Consider the following 27,085-nt stretch of genomic DNA (forward strand, 5'->3'; position numbering starts at 1 on the left):
TTTGCAGAGTTAATGTTCACATATTGTACTATGATTTGATAGAGGTTTAGAGCTGCAGCTGCATCATTCCAAAGGGATACTCATCCTATAAATGCTTTTTTTTTAGGCGAATCTCAAAATGTTTCATTTGTGCTGTGTCCCATGTTCATTTACTCTTCACATATAACACATATACTGATATTTACACATCTTAACAAATCTCACAAGTGTTCCCTTTACCATGACACCAAAAGTATTCAAATAGACCTTGTGGTTACAGAGATATATTCATTTCATTATGGGTATGCAATTTTTGAGCAGAGGCCTATAAAATAGGCTTAGGGTTTTTTAAATTTTTTTTTTATATACTTTATTAATCCCCAAGGGGAAATTCAATTTTTCACTCTGTTTGTCAATTACACACAGGTCCGAACACACACATGCACAAACAGGACCTATACATACACTAAGTGGAGAGATGTCAGAGTGGGCTGCCCATGACAGGCGCTCTGAGCGGTTGGGGGGTTCAGTGCCTTGCTCAGGGGCACCTCGGCAGTGCCCAGGAGGTGAACTGGCACCTCTCCAGCTACCAGTCCACGCTCCATATTTTGGTCCGGACAGGGACTTGAACAGGCAACCCTCCGGTTCCCAACCTAAGTCCCTATGGACTGAGCTACTGCCGCCCCAACTGAGCTACTGCCGCCCCAAGGTAGCCTACTTGGGATGGGGTCTAAGAGACACGTTGATGACTTGGATGAAGAAATCATTGAGGTCAATTGTTGAAGAGTAATCTGGGGGAAGCAATCTAAATATATATCAGGTCTTACAGCTGTGTTTGAGGGCAGATAGGTACTGTCCCAGGACAAGAAGTCATGAATTTTGCCTCTAGTAGTTAGAATTTTGTCATTAAAAAAGAAATCATTACTTCTATATAGAGCTGTGACTTTCTGTCAGCCTGGCTACAGTGCTGAAAAGAAATCTGGGGTTGTTCTTCTTGTCTTCTCTTCTTCTAATGATAAGTAATAGTTTGCTCTGGCATTGCGGAGGGCCCCCCTATACGTTTTGAGACTGTCTTCCCAGACCAAACGAGATTCTTCCAGTTTGGTTAATCACCAATTCCTTTCAAATTTTCGCGATATTTGTTTTAATTTTTGGGTTTGGGAGTTGTACCAAGGAGCAAACTTTCTTTGCTTCATTAACTTCTTTTTAAGAGGTGCTACCGAGTTGAGTGTTGATCGCAGCAAGCCTGCTGCACTATCGACAAGATAATCAATTCAGTTCGGGAAACCTCTGTTACAGAGGAACATGGTATTAAATTCAAAGCCGATGGAATCATTTACTTAAATTTTGCTACAGCACTATCTGATAATCACCTAGTATAGTAACTGTTGCTGAGTGGTGTGTAATCTAGTAGAAAGAAATCAAAAGTTATTAAGTAGTGATCTGACAGAGAGGGATTCTCTGGAAAGACTAGTAAGTTTTCAATTTCAATTCCATACGTCAGAACTAGATCGAGGGGGGAGCCTGCCAATGTTCCCACAGCCCTATGTTCCCACATTGCCTTTTTCATAAATTTGTATCCGATTTTATCCCCCTGTCTCCCAATTTGGTAGCCAATTACACCCAACCTATTATCCAGTAGCAATGGACTACAGATGGAATGTAGCTTTTAGCTAAATCTGGTGTGTCCATCCCTTTGTTTATTGCAAACATTTAATGTAAGTGCACATTGTCCTTTTAAATAAACAAACTAAACTAAGTAGCACAGAGGCCTCGCATTGACTAGCTTCCCGTCAGATCTGTCGAATGAAGGGCAGCAACTGGACACAAACCGTAGTTTGCAGTGCATCAATACCTCTGGAAAGCCGGGTTGGCATAGAGAGGGGGTGCTCCTGGGATGCTTGGAGTCACCTTCCAGCCCTCTGGAGGCGTCATAGGCTCATGGAGGAAACATTAAGGAAGGAGGATGCCTATTTGAAAACTCCTCTGTGTCAACCTGTCAGTGTCATCAAGTCTACTGCGCTACTCTCTTGCTGCTGATTGAAATAAAATTCATTCATTCATTTATTTACTATAAAGTGCTTTCAAAAAATCTTGTGGGAGGATAGGGCTTAAATTGAAGGGAAATGTAGGAACACAAGAGCTAATTTTGAAAATGTCCTAGAAATGTGGGAACATAGGGTTTAATTTTGAGAAAAATCATAGAAATATGGGAACTGTGGGAACATAGGGCCTAATTTTGAGAAAAACCTTAGAAATGTGGGAACATAGGGCTGTGGAAAATAGGGCCTAATTTTCAGTTAAAAAAAATTCTTAGAAATGTGGGAACATAGGGCTGACCCCATCGAGGGAGTAGTTAAAACAGTGAGTGGGTTTATGTACACCCTGACTGAAGCCAATGGAGTCTACTAATCTGATGAACGCAAAGTCATTATCACTGTCAACATGAATATTGAAATCACAGACAATAATAACTTTATCTGATTTAAGAACTTAACTGGATTAAAAACTCTGAGAATTCAGATAAAAATTCAGAAGGCGCACGGTACACTATAACAAATAGAAGTGGCTGTGAGGTTTTCCAGGTCGGATGTAAAAGACTAAGGACAAGGCTTTCAAAGGAATTATAATCTAGTTTAGGTTTAGGGCTGATTAATAGACTGGAGTTAGGCATCTGATTTCATGCTTTCCAACATGAGGTCTTGCTTACAATTTCATTCCAACAAACATGTATACAGTACTTTGATGCAGCCCTGCTGTCAAGGGTGGTCAAAGTGTACAGATGACCCTGGCCCAAGGCTAAGGGGGGTCCATGAAAAGGTATGGTTGACCTGTAAATGGGATCGAGTACAACAACCACTGACAATACAAGTAATGTGTACTTACATGAATAATTACGAAATAAATGTAATTTTATGATCAAAACACATTTTAATGTGTCATCGATACTCCTCCTGGTAGGTTGTGAAATGGTATGGTCCATCTGACATGGGTCAGGTGCGCAGAACTTATAAGTGCCGCTAATGTAAACATGTGAGGCAGACTGCTGCCTGATTAACTAAGTCAGAATGCCTCATCAAAAAATCAGGGACCATTCAAAGAAAAGTCAGGGTACAGAGAAAGGGCAGAGGAGTAGAGAGGCTGACAAAAAATTGCTAAGAAGCAGCAGGTATGACAGGCAGAGCTGAAGGTGAGAAGTAAGGCAGAGTAATTATTATCAAATAAAATCTGCTGTATCAGGCTCTGTTTTAAAGCTATATCACATTAAACTAAAAAACCTGAGACATCCATTGGTGCTAACCATGTTATGCATTTTTCAAAATAGTGTATTTGAATATTTCTACATACTGGGGCCACTGAACAGTCTTGGGGTTACATAAATAAGGTATAGCTGGAAAACTGCAAGTTTACAGCCATTTACTCTTTACACTATTTTAGTTCTGTACACGATTTGACCAATATTTGATTAAGGTTGCCTCAAGATTGAATTAATAAATGAAGAAAAAAATAATTATTCACTCCTCATTTGATCTTATGATTTAATATCTTGCAATAATTAACTTAGGGAGATGTTAGGCTAACATGAACACATCTGTATATGTACATCCACTCACACACACAGAGATATTATATTCGTTCTAGGTAGGCCTATTTCTGATGATATGTAAAAAGCAGTGTAGAACTTATCCTACAGCTGGTGGTCGATTCATCTTACTTTGGGTTAGAAGTGTACAGGGCGGGTGCGTTCTATTTAACACCCCCTCCTCTTTCACCCACTCTCCCCCTGCTCTCCAAGTGGCCTCCCTGTATGCTGTTACGTAATACAAAGAGCTGAGGATGTGTAAATGTAGGGGAGTGGAATAAATGATCCATGAATGAAAGGCAGCGAAGGTCTCACATGGCTATAAAACACACAACACCCGCCTCTTGTAAGGTAGCCTGCTATTGGCTGACACTGCTGTCAGTCACTGCTGGGGGTTGACAGGCGCACCCGCCCTGCCTCTATTGTCCCCGGTGCGAGAAGAATATTTACTTTGAACATAGAAAAAGGAAAAGGACAAAGGTAAGCTGCTTGTTGCTTTGAAACACTCTGTATAGGTCTATGGTTTTTGTCACAAGTTGTTGGCTGCTTGATAGCTTTCAGCTCAGTTTGTTGCTGGGAGCTGTTAGCTTGGACTGTAGGCTATCTGCTGGGGAGTCATTTAGTGAGGAGTGATGGAAGAGGATGTATGCTGGCTTTTATTTCATGTCCAAATTAAACAATTACATATCTTACGTGTCTAAGTATTCTAAGTACAATATTACTGTTGTTAGAAGGTCATAGTGGTTTTTATTTGTGACTTTTATTGTGAACTTACTGTCTTTGTATTTTAATAGCTTAATTTTGGTTACTATAACTAGAACATTGGATGATAATACCTAGGCTGGTTCTTCTGATGATATTTTGAATGTTATACATGCAATTGACTCAAAATGGTGTTAATCAGATGTACTGACAAGTCATTATACAAAAATACAAAATACAGGCATTTCAGTGTTGTCAGTGGAACTGTAAGTGGTACAAAGGACCATGTGGTAGGAGAGGAGCAGACAGCAGGAGGAGGAGGGGGAGGAGGAGGAGGAGTGTGATTAATTGGCAGACATAGGATGTGTGGAGCCCCGAGCCGGAGACTGCAGGCTGCTCCCAGCATCAGCAGCTGTGCAGGAGGCGGGGGGAGGCGAGCAGCTGGGTGCCTGGATCTTTGTCAACTCCCCCTGCTGTGACCTCGAGACAAGTGTTCACAAGGTCTTTATTGAGAGGAAAGGGGCAAAAAATGCATCTTGGACATCTACATTTTGTCAGGGTTTGCCAAGGCTTCAAAGCGGACCCTCAACAAACCCTAAATCTTCAGTCAGAGATAACGGGTACCATAAAGGTGGTTATCAACTATTTTGTTCAACTTAGGCTTTCTTCTTTCAGGCTCTGTGCTCCTTCCCATAAAACTGGTCATGTCATTTCACTCTTAAAATTATTCAATCACATGCCACCTACTTCCTCCTTTGAAGAATATTAAAATGTGTCAGTAAAAAGCAACACTGTCGTTTCAGTTAAGGCGAGAGAGGAGTGCTGCCATTAATATTACTAATCATGTGAACTGATGGGTGATTATATTTATTTTATCACTTTTTATTTTAGTTTATTTCTTACATGACAGCTGTACATTCTATAGCTCTGAAACTTTAAACTTGATGCAGTAGACCTAAATGGTTTCAATTCAAGAACTGCAGTTACTGTCCCATAATAAAGAAGACGTGGAAATCACATCAGTTTTGGGGCAAATCAAAGTGATTTTTTTTACAGATTGAAAAGGCTATTATCTTTGATGAATACTAAGAGACTAATCAGTTTTCTAATTGGTGTTCTATCAGCTCTAATATACCAGCAGTGTAAAATGGACTTCAGCAAATCAGGATCAAACATAAAACCTAAAGTGGTGATATTATGGTGGATTGAAGGAATTATATCTTGCATATAAACATCATCCTGTTTATAATATAGTGAACTGTATGCTACCTATGATTTTGTAGAAGGCTTCTTTCAGAGCCAGCATGGGCAGATGGACCAAAGACGTATTTAGTAATTCAGTTAGAGTAACAACAACCCTGCAAATAACATAAAACAATATTCTTACTCATATTTTCTGCATCACTGATGTACTGTAGGTTTCCATGTAAAATAAGTGTGACATACATACAGAAAGCACTACTGTAATTGCATGGCTTCATTCTGGAGGATGTATGTAATGTTGCGGCCATAGAAATAGAATGACTGTCATTCGATTTTTATGGTTATGGCTCACCATGTTGGATAAAGTGCAGTGATAACGATTCCCTCAGCTGACAATCTGTATCTCTTATAGACTGAATATTGGCTATAGAGCAACGCTACTCAAAGGAGTGATAAAAAGGTGCTTTTTAGCCGATTTCAAGCCTAACATAAACAGGTCCCGACTAGGCTAGGTTTGCAGCATCAGTTACCATGGTGATCTAGCCAGGTTAAAAGAGAGCCACCTTCTTAGAACAGGAAACTATGGCTTTAGGCTTAACATACGTCATTAAGCCACAAATCTCACTTCATGATACACCCTTCTGTACAAGGACTTGAGAGTTTTTGATACTTAGTGCTACAGACACATTTCGGCCATGTACAAGAAGGCTTTAACTCTGGATGAGTAATGAATTTGTTCTGCAGAATACCATTTTGGATGGTTTGTGTACCATTGTCTACACTTTTTTTGACCTTAGCTGACCTGGCTCTGCTCTTACTGTAATTTAAATTCCAAGAACTCTTTACTTGTTCAGCCTCCTGTCTTTTATTTTTACCCCTGTGTGTGTGTGTGTGAGAGAGAGAGAGAGAGAGAGAGAGGTATTTCCTTTGTTTCTCGGAAGGCCAAGCCAGTTTCACCACAGCCAGTGACTACGTGACAATGGACAATAGCAGGCAGACAAATTGTATACATCCTGGTGGTTTGTAGAAAGAATGGAGCTCTGAGCCCACAGTGTAACCTGCGGACGTAGAGGAGAGTGAAGCAGAGAGCCATACAGGAAACACATTGGGGGGTAGACTGAAGTTTCAGTGGAGACTTATTTTTTTATATATCATATCTTTTTTTCCATTCTAACCTGGTATAAAATAAGATTAGTGATAAACTCCTTTTTTTGTGGATACACACTTTGCATAGATCACTTTGAACAATGATAAGATATTTGCTGTTATCACAATGTCTACCACAACAGGATTTTGATTCAACTCAATTCAGGGGCCTGCGATCAATATGAGACAATATCAATAAATGTTCTTTTTTAAAAGATATTTTTGGGGCATTTTTGCCTTTAATGGACAGGACAGCTAACTGTGAAAGGGGGAGAGAGAGAGGGGGGATGACATGCAGCAAAGGGCCACAGGGTGGACTCGAACCAGGGCTGCTGCAGCAACAGCCTTATACATGGGGCGCCTGCTCTATCCATTAAGCCACCGATGCCCTGATATCAGTAAATATTCTCAGTCATTTTCTTGGCTACTTCTGGCCACCAGCACTATTTGAATGTTAACAAAAGAGGTGGGTTTGGACAGAAATGGTGACACAGACGTGCAATTAAAGGTGATGATTAGTGTTGTCACAATACTTGATTTTGTTTACTTTTATACGATACCTTGAAAATAGCAATATCCAATACCACTTTTGGTACCATGGGAAAAGGGGCATAAAAGAGCATAAAATTAAACATTTCTATTAAAAGATAAATATAATGAGGCTACGACATGACAGCAGTTTTTCTTTTCTTGGTTATTAGCAGAATGACTGTCGTAAACATTAACAGTAATTAAAACTGTTTTACATTAACGAAAACAATGTTCCTCATGTGGTTGTACACATGTTTAAAAGCCTCTGAGGCTGTCACACATTCAGAATTCAAAGTGCAAGTAAAAAACAAAATCGCAAAAGCTGAAAAGGACAGACTGTTAAAATAAAGGACGTAGCTAAGTGACATCACTCACTAGTTTATTGCCTCATGTTTTGGATCCGCAAGTTCTACATTTCTGCTGTCACCATCTTGTTTTTTTGAAGCCAGAAGTGGGCTAAGATGGTGGAGCTGTGGAGGAGCATGAGGTGGATCTGACTGAGAAGCTGAGGATAGTATCGGCAGACAGCCTGTGACTCACCCCTTAATAATGCATAACTTTAAGCCTTAATAAAATTGATAAATATAAATATTAAAATGTACCCCCTTAGAGTTGTCATGAATGTTGAAATTAGCTATAGAGACCATAACTGTTGGACATTTTAACATGGGGGTCTATGGTGGTTGATTGGCCATTAGAGGAATGGCATTTTTCTGGCACTTTTGTGTTTGCTCCTTTGCTCTGCCCTGGAGGTTGCCACTTGCTGAAAACCCTATATGCAACCGAAGCGAAAGAGATCACTAGAATGAAATTGAGATGAGAGAGCGAGTTAGAGGAGGCAGAGCTATAGGGGGAAATGCAGTGGTGTGTGTGTGTGTGTGTGCATTGACAGTATTGATACTGACTGATAAAAAAAATAATAATAAATAATAATAATAATAAAAATAATGATAATAATAATTAATTGGCTAATTGGCTCGCGCATGTGTTTGTTTTGGGGATGAATGAAACAACAAGACGGGAAAACTTTGCCCCCGCTCCTATCGGGGATCCCAGCTCACCTCTGCCGCGCCCTAGCTCCACCTCTCCGGCGTAAGCGCCACAGCCGCCGGGGTAAACGCAGTGGTCAGCTGGTAAGGATGAAAGCCTGTTTGGCGAGCACTTCCACGGCTTCTTGGACTGAGTATTGAGCGGTGCCTCGCCTCTTTATTTCTCGGCACTCGCTGGACCCTGTCGACGCCTGGCTGGTAGTCCTACCTGTTGTCGGCCCGGATGAGGTGTTCCAGCCCTGCGGTCCCTGCTCTCCTCATCCCCACTGGCGCGGGGTGAATCTGCGAAACCTGCGGCTTCTGTGTGTGGCTCCCCGGACAGCTAATGCCGTGGACCCGCCAACTCCTGCCAGGATTGGGCTGGTAAATGCTAGATTGCCAGCGAACAAAACGTTTATCCTGAAGGATTTCCTGACTTCCCGAGGATTGGATTTTCTCTGTGTGACTGAGACGTGGCTGACTGTTGGTGAGTCCAGTGCTTTCACAGAACTTTTACACGATGATTGCTGCTATTTTAACTTCCCGCGGACGTCGGGTCGAGGAGGAGGAATAGCGACTATTTATAAGAGTCACTAAATGTAAGCAGCTAGGTAAGATGAAGTGTGCCGTCTGAGTGCCATAAATCGCTTCGTCCTGGAAGCGACCTGGTGCGGACCCAGACACAGTTTCCTAAAGGTATGGATATACCCTAGGCTATATAGAAATAGCTTATCTTCACACCGATGGTCTCATTTGCTGTTGTAGGTCACGCACAGACATCAGCAGAAACGAGAAACTTTTGCATATCCAGTTAAAAGTTCCTTGTAGCGGCTTTAAGGAAATCAATTCAGTACTTATGCATCTAAAAAAAGCTGCTAGCGTGCTGCTAACGGGAACTGCCCATTGGTTCGACAGCCCATTGGTTCGACATCCCATTGTTCCGACCATATTAAATTCATTGTTCCGAAGTCCGTTCCGAAATCATCATGATGCCCTTTGGTTAAGGTCTGGTTAGGTTTAGGCACAAAAACAACTTGGTTAGGGTTAGGAAAAGATCATGGTGTGGGTTAAAATGAAAAAGAAATTGACAAACACATAAGGCCAATTTCCACCAGATGCGTGTTGGTTGCGTCTGCACTCCGGCACAGCAGCGGAGCCGATAGGATTCCATTCTAGTCAATGTGTTTGTTTCCACCAGCTGCGGCTGTGCTGCGTTCCGGCTCCGTCTCAGCTCCGGCACTCCGGACCCCTCCGCAACAGATACGCAGGACTTCTATTTTTGCCGGACGCCGGAGCACAATGCAGCAATTCAGCACAGAGCAGATCGTGCGGGGCAGGAACTCGTGCACAGAAACACAATAAAACATCAGGTTAATTTTCAAAATAAAATACATAGTATTCACGGCGGATCATATTTCCCTGCACTACACCTTAAAAACTACATAATGGGCATAGGCAGGCCTGAAGTCAACAGGTCAGAGGTTTTCAGACGTCATTTCACTCCGTGAACACCATGGACGAGGAGATATTAATCATGGCAGTGCACCGAGATGTCTTTCGGCAGAGCTGCACCGCACCGCACAGCAAACGCAGCCGGTGGGTATTGACGGACGGCGGAGCACGCAGCGGATAACCAGCGCTGCCGTTCCGCAACGGACACGCATCCAGTGGAAATCCGGCGTAAAAGCCGTGAGCCTGCTCCGCCTCAAGCCGGTCGCGGCGCACCATACGCCCGCCGCAAGCCGTTCAGCACCGTGGACAGTCGGACTAATGGGATGTCGAACCAATGACATGGACCCCTGCTAACAGATTGAAATAACCACAACAACTTCTAACTCCTTTCTCAAGCTCCGTCTTAACCTATTCAGTATTTCACAAGCAAAAGGCAACAATTATCCATCAACCAGTAACATGTTGCTGAAATTAGCTAGAAATTAGCTGGACTATATCAGTATCAAGATACTACATGTAGCCACGAATTTTATCAATACATCTCAAATACCATTAAAATGAAGGAACTTTTTACCTACAAACTATGTATTTATACCCACAGGCTTTGACTACATTTTATGTGCTTGGAGCTCTGAGCAGCTGGCTCCATTATTTTGACCATGGGTCCGTCCCAAGTCTCTTAAATTACTGCTAGTTATCTTACCTAGCCGACTTTGCTAGCTGTTTAGCCCCTCCCACCTAGGAAAAAATGCGAGGAGCTAGCACTAGGAGCGATGAGCGAGCATTGTCGGTTTAAGAGACATGAGACGTCCTTTCCACTGAAGCGTCACGTGAAGTGACGTCCATTCCTGATGACGGCGGCACCGCTGGATCTGCTCCGTAAAGCAGCCAGCATCTGGCGTTGCTATGGGTACATCTCAAGTCTCATTATATTCGCTGACCAAAACAGTAACCCCCACCCCCCCACCGTCATGACTCTGGTCACACACTTTTGCATGTATTACCATTGTTATTGAGTCATTTGTCGAAGTTTGTGCAATTAAAGAACGGTCTGTAGCCCTGCCACTATCACTGTGATGAGCATCATTATCATTATTATTATTATTATCATCATCATTATTATCACTATTGTTAAATCCACTCGCCATCATTCAACAAGTCAGCTGCTGAGTGAATAAGACATATCAGACCTGTCAGTCTGCCTCAATCAATCAGTTTTATTTATAAAGCCCAATATCACAAATCACAATTTGCCTCACAGGGCTTTACAGCATACGACATCCCTCTGTCCTTAAGACCCTCACAGCGGATCAGGAAAACTCCTCAAAAAAACCCTTTAATGGGGAAAAAACGGTAGAAAGCTCAGGAAGAGCAACTGAGGAGGGATCACTCTTCCAGGACGGACAGACGTGCAATAGATGTCGTACAGAACAGATCAACATGATAAATTAACAGTAATCCATATGACACAATGAGACAGAAAGAGAGACACACAGAGAGACAGAGACAGAGAGAGATGCAGGACAGACGGTAATGAGTAGCTTACAACAACATTAATGAAAGTAATAATATTAATTAATATTAATACTAATAATTAATATTACCTACAGGCTATTAAACATTATTCCACTCACATGACATGCAGGACAATTAATGATGGGCAAATGTGTGCATTAACGTTACTCTTTGTAGTCACGTAGGCATGTGAATTACAGCGTTTCATTGCAAAGAATGCATGTAATGGGTACACTTGCGCTGTTTCTCCGCCATCTCGTTCAAATGAGCCAGATGTAAAGGGCGGGTATTTATACGTCATGGCGTTCAGCTGAAAAAGACTTCCGGATAGGAAGTTCTTGACCATCCTAGCTCGTAGCTGCTTAAAGCTTGCTGCTAGCTCCTAGCACTAGCTCCTCGCTGCACAAATAAGAGACTTGGGACGGCCTAGAAGATGCCAGACCTCGAACGACTTCCGGTTCAAGCGAGGAGCTAGCAGTAGCACTATAAAAATAAGAGACTTGGGACGGACCCCATGTTAGAATAATGGAGCCAGCTCCTGCTGATGACATCAGCACTATTGGACATGTGGGTCCAATGTGTGTGCGGAGATGCCATTAGGCTCGTTCGAGATGAACTCCTCACCTGGAAAGTAGACGAGATCAGGCGGCTGCAGCAGGGGGCGGTGACTAAAAGCTGCTGTCAGGTCGGACAGTTTTCCGCAGCCTTCAGTCCGTACAGGAAGTCACAGAAACACTTACATCATGTCCGATATGATGTCAGTTTATTAAAATATCGTCAGACTTATATACAAGTTTGTTCTCAGTCTCCAATTATTTTAATTATGATAGATTAATTTATTGAAATGCTTTACAGGTGATCTGTAATTTATGTCCTTGGTTTAACCTCCATTTGACATGAATTCTCATGTACATCAGCATCATATCAATTTGCTACTGTAGAGCAGACCTGTCCCCTCAACTAGGTGGGCTAAATAAATTGTGTCTGACAATAAGGTTAATATTTTCAGAGGAAAATACAACAGCTTTCATCAATCAGTCAGATACAGTCAGGGCTTCATATCTGTACATATATTATTTTAAGAATCCTCACATCCCACTGACCACAAGTCTCTGTGATGCTAAACAGGCCACTTCAATAATTAAAACAGTCCATTGTTAATATACAGTAGAATCTGTACAGTTTATGATGAATGTATTTAGTCTCTGACGACTAAACTTCACCATCTGTCACACAACAAGTATTCTGTTAACAGAATAAACCTTCAAATCAAATAAATATCTGAAATTCAACAAAAAATTAAAGTTTATCTAAAACGTCATATTGTTGAGTCGACATCTAAACCAATAAGCTGTTAGATCAGGTGACAGCCAGGCGGTGCAGTCAGTGGAGAGCAACGGCAGCGCCTGGCTCTAAAAACTGTGGCCGCCTCACTCTCGCAATTTTATCATCGTGCACTTTTGTAATACGTCAGAGCAAGTCGGGATGAAGTCGGACACAAATCTAAACGGCATGCATTGTGCACCGATCAACAGTGATCGAATCTGCGCAGGCCTGGCTCATCTCGAATGAGTCTATTGTATTGCCCAAAATATTCTCAGTTAAATCATCCAGAAAGAGGGATTTTATTTTATAAAACTGAAGTTGCAGCACTTGTTGTGGATTAATTCGCTACCCTCAAACCAAAAAATAGTCTGTGGGGTTGATCAATATTCATTATATCTGCTACATGCCAAGATTTTACTCTGCTCTGCCTGTGTTTGTAGCATCGGCTTTCACATAGATGCGAGTGACGGTTACCTTGACTGCACTCAAGTCAAGTCAAGTCAAAATTTATTATAGCCCAAAATCACAAAAAATGCCTCAATGGGCTGTACATAAAAACACATAAGCAAATTACAAATAACACAACAAATTAAATATATAAAAACAAGTGAAATGACTATGTAGAACAAAATAAACAAAGAAAACAAAATGAAAACAAAGCAAAAAAAAAACCAAAACATAAAACAAAACAAAAATAACATTGGCACTTGTAAATGTAAAAAACTAAACATAAATTGATGCGCACAATGACTGAGTAGTAGTAGTAGATAACCATGATGTAGTATGTAGGGACAGAGACTATGTGATGTTAAAGGCAGATGCAAAAAGGTGTGTTCTGAGTTTACTTTTGAAGGAATCGACTGTGTTGGATTCATGGATTTGAATGGGAAGGCGGATCCAGAGGAGAGGGGCTCCTCTTGGTCAAACAAGCTGGATCAAATCCTGTCCTCCTGTGCTTCTTGAGTGGTCCAGAGGTTTCCACATCAAGCTAGCCATCACTTACATCTCTGTGGTCAAACCAGCTGCCGCTAAAGTTTGAGTGCCCCATTTTGCAGTAGTACAACCCTGTAAATGCAATGGAACAGCCCAGGATACACATATGACTATGTCAACTTTCAAATTTAAAGCAACATAATGGAGGATTGTGCTTTTTACCTCACGGGGTCCCCCTACAGACGAAAAAAAGATATTGTCTGTTACAACTGTCGCAAAAATCTTTCTGCACGTGCATTTGTTGACGAGCCAACGATACCGGTGAACTTCCTGAAGCTGGCCGTGTAATGCGCAATCAGCATGTCTTCAGAACAGGTAAAGTAGCCTTATAGCATTTTGTACATACATGATTAGGCCGATTGCTTTATTTATTTATTCATTTTCGAAACTCAGAAATGAGTTGCTCTCAGCATGTGAGGGCTGACCTCGTCCTCACAGCAAGCGCGCGCGCCTACACACACACACACACACACACACACACACACACACACACACAAACTCAACAGAATGAAGTCAGACAACAGCAGAGAGGTCGCGGTGCAGATGAAGGGAATATAACTTCAAGATTACTGTATTGACGACAGCTACGCTTGTTACTGTAAGTAAGTGCGATAAAACCTCTGCCAGCCAAGCCAGTACTTTATCAATACATGTGATCAGCATGTAGAAAGCCATATTTCAATCTGGTCTGTCCACAGTCTCTCATTTACCACTATTATGATTTACGATCGCGGTTGACACAAGCACATCACGCTTGCGGTGCTAACAGCAAACTGTTAAAGACAAACTAAAATGAAAGCTGTCTGTATGTAGTAGGGCATTAACGACTTTGACTTTTTTCAGGTCGACTTATCTGTCAATAAAGTTGAAGATGAGTCGACAAGTCATTTGATGATGTCATCACATTGACACAGCGGAGGAAAGTGAAGTATCTCCACACATGTGATGTGTGTCTGTCAAGGCCTGCACATACTCAGGCAGAACGCAAGCGGAACGGACTCTGCGGAGGTCCGCACGGACTCAAAGCGGACGTCCACAAGCCCTGTGCGCGCAAAGCTCAGATTTTACAACTGCGCGGACTCCGCTCCGCGCACCAGTGACTGCTCAGCATGTATTTTTCACATCGCGGGGATTTTTCACGGACATTTTTACAGGAAACTACAACGTGGAAGTGCGCTCAACTATGAAAGCCCGAATGACTGCGGACATTCCTCACAGAGTCTGCTCCGTTTATAGTACGCCCGAGTATGTTCACTTAGTCAAGGATAAAGTATCAGCGTAAGCCAATCAGAGGCAGCAATTGCATTCCGTACACAAGCAGAGAGAGAGAGAGAGAGAGAGAGAGAGAGAGAGAGAGAAAACACATGACTTGTCGACTCCTCCCGGAGGGTGTCAACTTGCGCCACTGACGTCGACATGTCGACAAATTGACTTCTCTGTTAATGCCCTAGTATGTAGGCTAAAAATTTAGCCTTAAAATGTACCTGAGGCAGCCGACATGCAGACAGTGAGTCTCCTAAGTAGAGGGTAACAGCAGTAACAGCGCCAGGTCACCATTGGTCGGGCATCCCTCCTCCTCTTTCAGCTCTCGCCAGCATGTGAAAGCAGGGCCAATATTGATCCTTGTTCGAGCTCTTGTTTTATCGCTCTCTAGTTTTATTTTCTTTGTCTCCTCAGATAACACCTTCATCTTCTTCCTTTTCTTTGTCGCTTCAGCCATGACAACCACGTCTAACTTCGTTCACCTCGGTTCGGCTACGCTACTCTAAAGAGAGGAGGGGGATATGACGTGTCCCGTAAAGCAGCCAAATTTTGTAGTCTTTTTGTGTCCGGGTTCCTACCCGAACCCCGAAACTGCGTAGTGCCAGTGCAAGTGAAACAGACACCCTCAAGCATTGTGTTGCTTTAAGGTGCTAACACCATGTTAATTGTGGAAATAAGATTGATTGGATTTTATTGAATTATATATTAGGGATGCACGATACAGATTTTTTTTAAGTAACCAATAATTAACTGCTTCTCATGGCCCATTTTGATATGATAAGCAATGATTCCACTTTTTTGTATCTTAAAAACAAGTATATATCCTGTAGTTCTTGCACACCTGAGGGTAAGAAAGGCTAAGATGTAGTGAGAAAATATGGATGATTTAATATTCCACCCCTGACCTAACCAAATCTAACTGACATCACTATTGTTAATACAGAAAAAACAACTGTTCTGACTCCTCCATACCTGCCAACATTAGGCTGTGAAAAAGAGGGAGATTTTCTGGGGTATCAACAAATAGCCCATCCCCAATGCCGTTGCCCACATCTAACCCTCCACTACACATGAATGTAATACATACAAGTGGGGATGCACGATAATATTGGTACGTATCGAGGTGTGTAGATGCTGCCCTTGTTAAGTCAATGACTGCAGTCCTGCTTCTAATTATCAACACTAATTATAGGGTATAATTTTATTATCTGAATAATAAGTAATAAAAAAAGTCCAAATGTCAGCTGATAATTTATTGGCCTGATATATATATATTGTGTATCCCCATATTATAGTATATATTAGGGATGTTGTGATGTACAATCAGTATCGGCAATACCTGTGATAATTCAAAAAAGATAGCATGTCAGTAATACATAATGTAATTAATCAGGTGCCACTTAAAGCATTTCCATTTCTTTCTTTTCTTGCTTTTCTCCATCCATCCATCCAGACATCTGAATTAGTATTGGTATTAGTATTAGTAATGAGTATTTTCTTTATTCTTTAATGTAGGTTTGCAGGGAAAGAAAATCTTGACAATGATGAAGTGTGTTTTTTTACAATAACTATGTTAAAGCATTTTGATAAACAAATAGTGCAATGGTTTGTGACATTTTTTTCATTGATATTCATTTTATTATGAATGATTTCATATTCCCACCTTTCACCAGGTATATGATAATGTTGTTACCAAAATCAAATAAATATTTCAGCAGAAGCAGGACAGTGTGCAGGAATTTGTTTTTAAGATTGCACCTCCTCCAATCCTCCTGTCACACATGCAGCTGTGCAGAGATTTCCTTCTTGAATTGCTATTTTATTCATTCACCACATTATAAGACACTTTCTAAAAAACAGAGAGTGCTTACATCTTAAATCACAGAATTCAGGAAAATTTAAAATGCCACCAGGGAATTTGAGAAAAATTTAAATGGAATCTGGAAAAAATGAAATCGGATTTTATAGGGCCCTACGTTGCTGGATTTCTGAGGTCCTTTTTTTACCTTCACCATCCCCACCTCTTTCTTTTTGTCCTCCCTTATGTTCAGCTCTTCCCTTTGTCTGCCCCACCTTGCTCTCTAGCTTAGTCTTTGTCTTTCCTCAGTCACCCACTCCTCCTTTCTCTACACCTTTCCTTTTGTCTTGCTCTTTTTCTTCTTCCCTCCTCTCCCATATACAGTCTCTGTATCCCACTGAGCCTTGCTTTAGGCCAACATTCTCTGACTCTCTCTTTCGCCCTCTCTCACTGTGTGCAACCTCTCTGTACCGTCACAGGTCCAGGTGTTTGCCTGCAGGTAGGGACTCTGTGTCTGTGTCTGTGTCTGTGTTACTTTGGTGCACATACACACACTCATACCTATTGGCGTTGTTATGTGTCTGTCCACCATTCTCATCTTATAATGACGAAAACTCTGTCTGTCTGTGGGTGTGTCTGTTCGACATTTTTCTCCTCACTGACTTGGTCAATCCATGTGAAATTTGGCACAGTGGTAGAGGGTAATGGGAGGATGCGAATGAAGCAATATTACATCAATTGGCCAAAGGGGGGCGCTTTAGCAACTGATTGAAATTGTAAACTTTGAATGGGCATATCTCATGCCCTGTATGCCCTAGAAACATGAAACTTTGCACAGAGATGCCTCTCCTCATGAGGAACAAATTTGCCTCAGGAACCCATAACTTCCAGTTATATAGATTTTCTGATTTTTTTGAAAAACACTTAAAATCGGCCTCTTCCTAGGAAGTTTGACCAATCTGCATGAAACTCGGTGAACATAATCTAGGGACCAATATCTAAAGTTCCCTCTTGGCAAAAGCTTACTTACTAAAACTGAGCTTCTATAAGACAATGAATATTGCGGAGGGCATGGTTCATCACATCAAGGCGTATAAGATCTCAAGGGTTTCACCGATCACCACGCAACTTTGTAGGCATATGACGACACATAATCTAAGCCTAACCGCCATATCAATTTCTGTTATGTACTTCAGTTCTTTTGTCACTTCACTTTTAAGTCAATACAATACATAAACACTTTAACTACACTTTAACTATCTGCCTTTGCTACCTCAGCTACTAATGTACAGTTTTAGCCCACTAACTATCCCACAATTGGCAATGGTACTAGTGTACTTTCAATAAAGCAATTGTACTATCAAATTCACCAAAACTCTGTCTGAATACATTGCTCTTCTTAATGGGTTCAGTTGACTATTTAATCTGCAGTTTCCTGTGACCTGTATCCCAAACATACACCATGTGATACTGTACGTGGGCAACTGTGCACTCAATGGGTATGGACTAGTTAAGATTACTGAAAGGGGAACACCACCTAAATTAAGAATTCCAAAATGTTATTTCTGTGGTCCAGGAGAGTTCAGTCAATATAAGTGAACATGAGCTATTTTCTCTGAAAGCCAGAAACCAGAGAAGGAAGTCTCAAAAATGCGATGTCATAAAGTATAAAGGCTGAAGCTGCTCTACAGACAATGAATGACAGAAGTTTTGTAGACTCACTGTTTTATTTAATGATTTATTTATTTTTCTTTGTTGTACTCAAATGAGCATTGTTGTACTGAAGTGTTCTCAGTTCTGAAACTGAAAATGTACTCAAATACACAGAACATTCCCCTGGCTGCTCTCAGTGTCATCTAGAGCAGTCTAAAAGCGGGTCGTGGATCCACTCTGAATGGACTGCAAGTGACTCACAGATGTGTCAAACTTTTTGAAGTACAGTGAATTTCTGGCACAGAGCTTTTATTTTGAAGTGAGGTTTCCTGCTGTAGAGTGACTAACAGACAGCTACTTAAAGGGATAGTGCACCCAAAAATGAAAATTCAGCCATTATCTACTCACCCATATGCCGACGAATGCTCAGGTGAAGTTTTAGAGTCCTCACATCACTTACAGAGATCGGCGGGATTGAGCGGTTAGCACATCTAATGGCTGACAGGGCGCCCCAGACTTATGTCCAAGAGCACAAAATTGAAACCACAAAATATCTCCAACACGCTCATCCGTAGTGATCCAAGTGTCCTGAAGCCCAGACATAAAAAGTTGTTTTGAAAAACGCCATATGAACTCTGTTTTTAGCCTCACTGTAGCCTGTAGCTCTGACTGCTTCTCTGTGCTCCGCACTCACGTGTGCGCGCTTGCGCAAGACCAGCGAAAGCATGAGCTTTGCTTACCCGTGTTTACATCACATGACACGTGCACCGCAGGGGGAGACAACAGTAACCACAGTAGCTAAAAGATAATTTTCACTACTGTCTTTTAGCAAAGGACAGCCCAACATGTCTGAAGACTTTGAAATTGAGGAGGAACAGCATTTCTTTGTTGAGCCGTATTTGTTTGAGCCCGAGTATACGGACGCGGAACTCAGCCTACTGGACGAAGCAGCCGCCGCAGCTCATGAGCCTAACCCTCAGCCAGCCGCAGAATACCGGAGTCGAGCACTGGAAACCTGGTGGTGTAGTTGTTTCAAATGCAAAGCAATGCCAACGGATGAGGAAAGTCTTTGCTGCTCAGACTGGGAACTGGCGATGCCTGCAGTTAAGAATCTGGACATCAGTACTGACGAGACTGCTGCTCTTCAGAGACCGTGCATCACCGATCACCCTGAGCACGCACACGTGAGCGCGGAGCACAGAGAAGCAGTCAGAGCTACAGGCTACAGTGAGGCTAAAAACAGAGTTGAAATGACGTTTTTCGAAACAACTTTTTATGTCAGGGCTTCAGGACACTTGGATCACTACGGATGAGCATGTTGGAGATATTTTGTGGTTTCAATTTTGTGTTCTTGGACGTTAGTCTGGGGCGCCGTCAGCCATTAGGTGTGCTAGCCGCTCCCCCCCGCTGATCTCCGCAAGGGATGTGAGGACTCTAACGCCGGATTTCCACTGGATGCATGTCTGTTGCGGAACGGCAGCGCTGGTTATCCGCTGCGTGCTCCGCTGTCCATCAATACCCACCAGCTGCATTTGCTGTGCGGAGCGGTGCAGCTCCGCCAGAAGACATCTCGGTGCACTGCCATGATTAACATCTCCTCGTCCATGGTGTCAACAGGGTGAAATGACGTCTGAAAACCTCTGAACTGTTGACTTCAGACCTGCCTCCGCCCATTATGACGTTTTCAAGATGTAGTGCAGGGAAATATGATCTGCCGTGAACACTGTGTATTTTATTTTGAAAATTAACCGGATGTTTTATTTTGTTTCTGTGCACGACTTCCTGCCCCACACGATCTGCCCTGTGCTGAATTGCTGCGTTGTGCTCCGGCGTCCGGCAAAAATAGAAGTCCTGCATATCTGTTGTGGAGGGCTCCGGAGTGCCGGAGCTGAGACGGAGCCGGAGCGCAGCACAGCCGCAGCCGGTGGAAACACACACATTGACTAGAACTGAAGCCTATCGGCTCCGCTGCTGTGCCGGGGCGGAGACACAACCAACACGCATCTGGTGGAAATAGGCCGTAAAACTTCACCAGGGCCTCCGTCGGCATATGGGTGAGTAGACAATGGCTGAATTTTCATTTTTGGGTGCACTATCCCTTTAACAGAGACAGCAAACTAGCTCAATGACATGGCCAAATGCAAGTATGGCACTGAATATATTAAACTGTGTGGACCTTGAGCTAATGACTGAGGAGAAATCTGGAATCCATGGCTGGACCAGTTGAGAAACATTGATCTAGTGGGCCTTTCCACTATTACTTTTTGCCGCACTGATTTGTGTTTCCAATATCAGTTTATATGCACCATGACATGCTGAGCGGTGCGAGAGATTTTCCTTCTCCAGAGTAAGTCCAAAAGTTGGGCCACGCCATTCAGTTGTGTTGCAAGGCTCTACTTACCTCTGTCTGCAGGAGACCAGAGAGAGAGGCATTTTTAAAAGTATCTGTATGTTCAGCTGTGAGTACTTTTGTAGCTTCTAACTGAAGCTCTGTGGTTTGGAGTTTAGTTTCTCTCCTGCGTCCTGTTTTTACTGTAGATATCTCCTTCATTTTACTGTTTCATGTTCACTATCAGCTGAAGTTGTGTGAAGTTGCTGCTCAAAAACTCAACATTTCCTTATTTCTCCTCTCCTTTTATTGTTGTCTCTTACTAAGACTGCTTCACAATAAAAGTTTTTACATAACAAAATAATGGGGGACTTTCATTTTAAAGAGTCTATAGGAAATTAAATATATTTATCACTGAATTAGCAGAACTTTGTTAGCGGTTTTTCTTCAATAAAGGCAAGTCTAAAAATACTGCAGGGAGGAAGAGTAAAAGCAGAAACAGCCATGGTGAGATGTGATGAAAGGGCAATCGGGCAATCCTTGTTGTTGAGCTCTGCTGTTATAGTCATGGTTTATTGCTAACCCGACATCCAGCTTACCTGCATGTCCCGAGTGCAGACATCTCTCTCTCTCTCTCTCTCTTTCTCTCTCTCCTTGCCCACCACACACACACACACACACAGACACACACACACACACACACACACACACACACACACACATAGCACTGAACTCTTCTGTAAGGGCTGCTATACATACACATACATGACTGACATGGCATCTTTATGTATACCAGCTCTTTTTTATCTGAATTTCTTCAGAGTTTGACTTGTTTTGATTCTGTGACTGGAAACGCAGGGTTGATCAGAGGAGACGGGGGGCAGTAATAACTTTTGGTTTTGAATAAACCTTTTTAACTAGTTTCCACCCATTCCACTCATACAATGAGCCCTTTACAGGATGGAATAGGTGTAATGATTCCAGTGTGATGATAGTATGACTATCAACAGATCATTTTCACTGACTGGTTTTGCTGAGAACCACAGGCGTCACATGGAAAAAAACCTAAATCTGTAGATGAGCCACAGCTGATCCACGCTCCTTGCGTGGGCTGTGTGGCTGTTAGCATAGGAGCTGAAATGAAAAGCAAAAGGTTCTGTGATGCACATACACTGCTCGGGTAGGCGGTGTGGCACATTTGCTGACGTTTTTTGTAAGCACCAGTAAAAATGGAGCAAAGATACTTTGTCTCGGTACAACATATTCTCATATAACGGTGTGATATCCTACAAATTTACACCCCACAAATGATGTTAAATCCTTAACTTATGGTTACGTAATCAACGTAAAGTTACGCAGGTTAGGCTTAAGCAATAAAGGTTACTGTGGTCAGGTTTAGGGAAAGAAATATGGTTGGGAGTCTTTAGGTTTAGGCAAGTAAAGTTACTGAGGTTCGGCTGCTTCCTTGTTTACTGCCGTCACCACATTGGTCACTTCATCGCAGCCTTTCAAAAAAACACGAGATATATACAAAATTGGGTGCATTGCTTTTCGTAGGAAAACATACATAGAAATTGTGAGAATAGCCTACTCTGTAACAGGCTAGTGAGGCAAGAGCACATGCATTTTGTCATCTCCATGTGCCCTACAGCAAATCACAATCCATTGCATCAGTCACATGTCTTGAAAACAATGACACTGCTGTTGTTGCAGACTCTGATTTGCTGTGACAGTGACTGGCCAACTTGCCTGACATAAACTTTCAGTTTATGTGGATGAGGTCCTGATTTAGAATTAGAATATAAAGCAGCTCTCTGCAGTGTATTAACTGTATGTCAGGATAGAGGCTCCTTACCCTTCAGCTGTCATTCAGCCTTTGCTCTACAAACAGCTGTGAAGTCATGTTTTCGGAAGAGGACTGATGAAAAACTGATGAATGTGGTGTTAATCAACACGAGTCACTGCTCATTTTTACTTACGTTTTATTAATCAGTGGAGGCACATGTGCTGTATGAGACATGAAATAAAAAGACTTTGTTTTATTGTCCTGGCAAAGGTTTCATCATGCTGTGCGCTGAAAGAAGGTCTTTGATGCTTTGCTGTGTCTTGTCCATTCCTGCCACACAGCTGCTTCTTTAGCTGTGGAAAAAGTTACTGCTATAAGATCACAGCTGATCTTACCAGCAGTCAAACACAATGATTTTAATACAAGTTGACAGATGATTGTCCTCCCCCAACTTAGATATGGCACCAAAGAAACCTTTGTCTTAAGGTCTGCTCCTAGACTTAGGTTACAAAATAGAATGAATCTTGTCCTAATATGGTCCCCTGTGGGACAGTCCGGCTGAGGTGGTTGACAAGATTTATATTGTAAGTTACAAGTAGTATTTTACACTGAGGAGAGTTCTGAAGAAATGAATAAGAACACACCACTGACTGTCCTGATCTTTCTCTTGTTGCCTGTCAGTACTTGTGAGAAGACAGAGGTGAAATGCATGATTGCAATGCCTGTGTTATGAAGCCCAGGTGCTCAACTTCAAGTTGGGACATGGTCGGCATCTGCAGCTCACAACTAATGTGTTTGGATAGTTCAGCCTCTGTCAATACAAGTTCAGCAAACCGCCATTCCCTTTCTTCACCTCACACTCTACCTTCTCTTAGGGACTATCTGTGGAGTCATGGACCAAAACGAAGACAAACAGTGATACAGACTGTCAGATGACTGCATTACACTGACACAAACTACAGCCATATAAAGGAAAGAAAAGTTAACTTCAGCTGACCCACAGAATAATTATAGTTCATTAAAGAAAAGCTTGCATTAGACATTGGAACAAGAGGATAATATTTGTTTTGGATGCTTCCTTATTACCCTATTCTGTAAGCTAATTTATAATAGCTGAGGTTGTGATACCCCATTTCATTATCATTGACCAATCAGAGCACTCAGTAATTAGCAGGGACGTGCACAAGTACGTGTTTCGTTGCCCAGTATGCCCTCTTTGTCTGAGCTACCCGTCATGAGGAAAAAAATTAGTAGTAGTAGTTTTTGCTGTTGTAAAATGTAAAAATGATTAAATTATTGTTAATGTTTATAACAGTCATTCTGTTGTTCTCTGCTACGAGTCAAGTAGAGTTGCAGCAGTATACCAGTTTTAAGGTATACCGTGATATTAAAATTGATAGTATTGGAATGAAAGAAATTTCACTGTTGTGACAACAGTGGACACAGATTATTGTATTGAGTAACTGTTGGAGGTTGTTAACATGACAAACTGTAAAGTAGCACAACTGCTGTGAAGCTGCGGGACGCACGGTGTTCTCTCTTTCATCTGATGCTAATGCTACTCCACCTAATCCGCAACAACAATAATAATAATAATAATGATAATAATACATTTTATTTGAGGAGCACTTTTTGTACTCAAAGACACTTACATGAGTTAGACATGATCATAGAATAGAATACACTAAAATACTGCAACATCATTCACATAATAAAAGCCACTTTTAAAAGCTGAACTGGGAGAGATCGGTGCACTCTCAAATGTAGGGTGCAGCTATGGAGAAGGCTCTCAGGTCCAGTGCTGGAGTCTGTAAAGCACTGGAGAAGGACTCACAAAGCAGACTCACAGACTCAGATAAAAGTTTAGGGTCTTTAATCAGGCTCAGGTCAGTACATGGGTGATCAGTTACACAGGCAAAGGTATCCAAATCGACAGGAAAAAATGATCAAAAACACACTCACAAGAAACACTAGGAAAACACTGGAACTCTTACTTAAAGGTAAAGATGATCTGGCAACAAAGGAGGGGAAAACAGGGACTTAAATACTCTAAGACAAGGGAGACAATGAAAGGTGAAACACATTGAGATACAGGTGAAACACATTAGGGTGGGACAAGCAATCACAAAGGAGGGAAACTTCACAGGACGTGGGATCTGACACGAGATGAGACAGTAGTTATCAAAATAAAACAGGAAACGGATGACAAATAAACATGAACTCAGGGAGCTTGACAGGTCATGACAGAGTCATCACGTTGGCATTAGAGGAGTGGAGACTGTGGAAAGGAGAGCAGTGCTGGAGCAGATCAATTAGGTAGGAAGGGGGCCTGGTTATGGAGGGCTTTATGAATGAAGAGAAGGACAGTAGCCTATTCTTCCGTCAGTCACCGTCTTTACACGTCACTGTTGCTTTCTGATTCTTCCTGACTGGCTCTTACACATAACAGAAAACTTTGGACCAGCAAAGATTTTTTTGGGGCTTTTGCCTTTAGTTGACAGGAGAGAGTGAAATGGGGGAGTGAGAGAGAGTGGGGGGATGACATGCAGCAAATGGTTGCGAGCTGGAGTCGAGCCCGCGACCGCTGCAGCGAGGCAGCGCCTCTGTATATGGGGTGCCAGCACTATCCACTATGCTACCGACGCCCCAATAACATTGTTTAATATTGTGATGTATTACTTGCAGTAAACAGATATTAACGTGTACTCAGTTGGAGTGCAAAATTATGTGAGCTATAGGTGGTATAATGCCAGGAATGTAAACAAAAAAGGAGGAACCTATTTAAAATGTCATGAAATTGCTAAGTTTGACATTGGTCATATTGGATCTTGAAGTGTTTTGTGGACTGAAGATGTTTTTACTTTGACAGGGACGATGAAAGTTGTCCAAAGTGGAAGTTTGTTAAAATGAAACAACAGATTGTCAGCAGAGCTGGAAGGTTTCTATCAGTGACACTTCAACATCAGGACTGAGTCAGGACGGCTGTATTTTGGTTGGGGAAAGAGAGCGGGATGTTTGTGCTGTGTCTTTGTGTGTGTGCTGTTGCTAACTCATGACCACTGCAAAACATACATTTATTTATCATTTTTAAAATACCTTAAAGAACCCAAACAAGCTCATCCGTCCATGCTTTTGTACACATGCATATACAGTGTGTGTACAGACACACACATGTCCCTGTTCACCCCTCAGGAGATAAAAACATGATGGAGCAGGAAACTAAAAGTTGTTGGACTGATTTTGTGTGTGTGTGTGTGTGTGTGTGTGTGTGTTTGATGTGTGTTGGCACTTGCTGCTCGCTGTGATCCTACACTGCTTCAACAAGACAAAAAGACCAGAAGTCGAAAGATGGGGAATTGTGTTATAAAGTTACACCATTACAAACATGCGTCTCACCTAAACAGTTCATCTCACTTCCAAAACTCTTTCTCACCAACAAAACACATCACACCTGTCTCAAAATAAGCTCATTCATCCACAACACTGACAAGTTTCATTCAGGAAGTAAACACTGTCTCTGTGAGCACACTGAACTACAAAATACTAACAACAGAGAGCATTACATAAAAGACATTTAATCTTTAAAGTTTGAATGTTTTTTTCCACAGGTAAATCAGTAATTCTTACAGAATAAGATCTTTGCACTTAATTAAGTCTACTAAATTATTGTACTGTATATTGTAACAAGAATGAGTCAACAATGCAGCAATTTGCTTCAATTACATTTACAATATTTATGTTTTCAGTATCTTGGCAGAGTGATTTACAGTACTTCAAATATATGACCGAGTTCACATTAGCAAAAGTAACGTCATCTGCCAGCATTTGCAGTTACCATGGGTATGTCCCAAGTCCCTTAAAATTACTGCTAACCACCTAACCTAGCCACCTTACCTAACTGTTTAGTCCCTCCCACTTAGAAAAACCTGCAAGGAGTCAGGAGTTAGGAGTGAGGAGCAAGGATTGTTGATTAAGAGACATTACTCTGAAGCGTCACGTAAAGCGACGTCCTTTTCTGATGACGGCGGCACAGCTGGATGTGCTGCATAACGGAGCCAGCGTTTGGTGTACATCCCAAGTCACATTATGTTCGCTGATCAAAGCCATAACCCCCACCCCCCGCCGTCATGACTTTGGTCACACACTTTTGCATGTATTACCATTGTTACTAAGTCATTTGCCGAAGTCTGTTGCAATTAAATAACGGTCTGTAGCCCTGCCACTGTCACTGTGATGAGCATCATTATCATTATTATTATCATCATCATTATTATCACTATTATTAAATCCACTCGCCATCATTCAACAAGTCAGCTGCTGAGTGAGTAAGATATATCAGACCTGTCAGTCTACCTCAATTCAATTTTATTTATAAAGCCCAGTATCACAAATCACAATTTGCCTCACAGGGCTTTACAGCACACGACATTCCTCTGTCCTTAGGACCCTCGCAGCGGATAAGAAAAAACTCTCCCAAAAAAAACCTTTAATGGGGAAAAAAACGGTAGAAAGCTCAGGAAGAGCAACTGAGGAGGGATCACTCTTCCAGGACGGACAGACGTGCAATAGATGTCGTACAGAACAGATCAACATGATACATTAACAGTAATCCGTATGACACAATGAGACAGAAAGGGAGACAGAGAGAGAGACAGAGACAGAGAGAGATGCAGACGGTAATGACAGTAGCTTACAACAACATTAATGAGTAATAATATTAATTAATATTAATATTATTAATTAATATTACCTACAAGCTATTAAACATTATTCCACTCACATGACATGCAGGACAATT

The 27,085-nt window shown here is 41.8% G+C and overlaps 1 protein-coding gene across 2 annotated transcripts in view; it reads left to right on the top strand.

Annotated features, from left to right (window-relative positions):
- Positions 1-3,942: 3,942 nt before the first annotated feature.
- Positions 3,943-27,085, top strand: part of afap1 (actin filament associated protein 1) — a 350,733-nt gene continuing 327,590 nt past the window's right edge. The window contains exon 1 of one of the 2 annotated variants that reach the window (XM_078164813.1): positions 3,943-4,042. Coding sequence is in view for 1 of the 2 variants with exons in the window: in XM_078164812.1 (XP_078020938.1) it covers positions 20,223-20,226 (4 nt within the window). In the remaining variant the exon portion in view is untranslated. Of the gene's footprint in view, positions 4,043-20,026; positions 20,227-27,085 lie in introns of those variants that run through there. The other variant, XM_078164812.1, reaches the window with a different exon arrangement.

Source organism: Epinephelus lanceolatus, chromosome 22, assembly GCF_041903045.1.
Source record: "Epinephelus lanceolatus isolate andai-2023 chromosome 22, ASM4190304v1, whole genome shotgun sequence".
NCBI lineage: Eukaryota > Metazoa > Chordata > Actinopteri > Perciformes > Serranidae > Epinephelus > Epinephelus lanceolatus.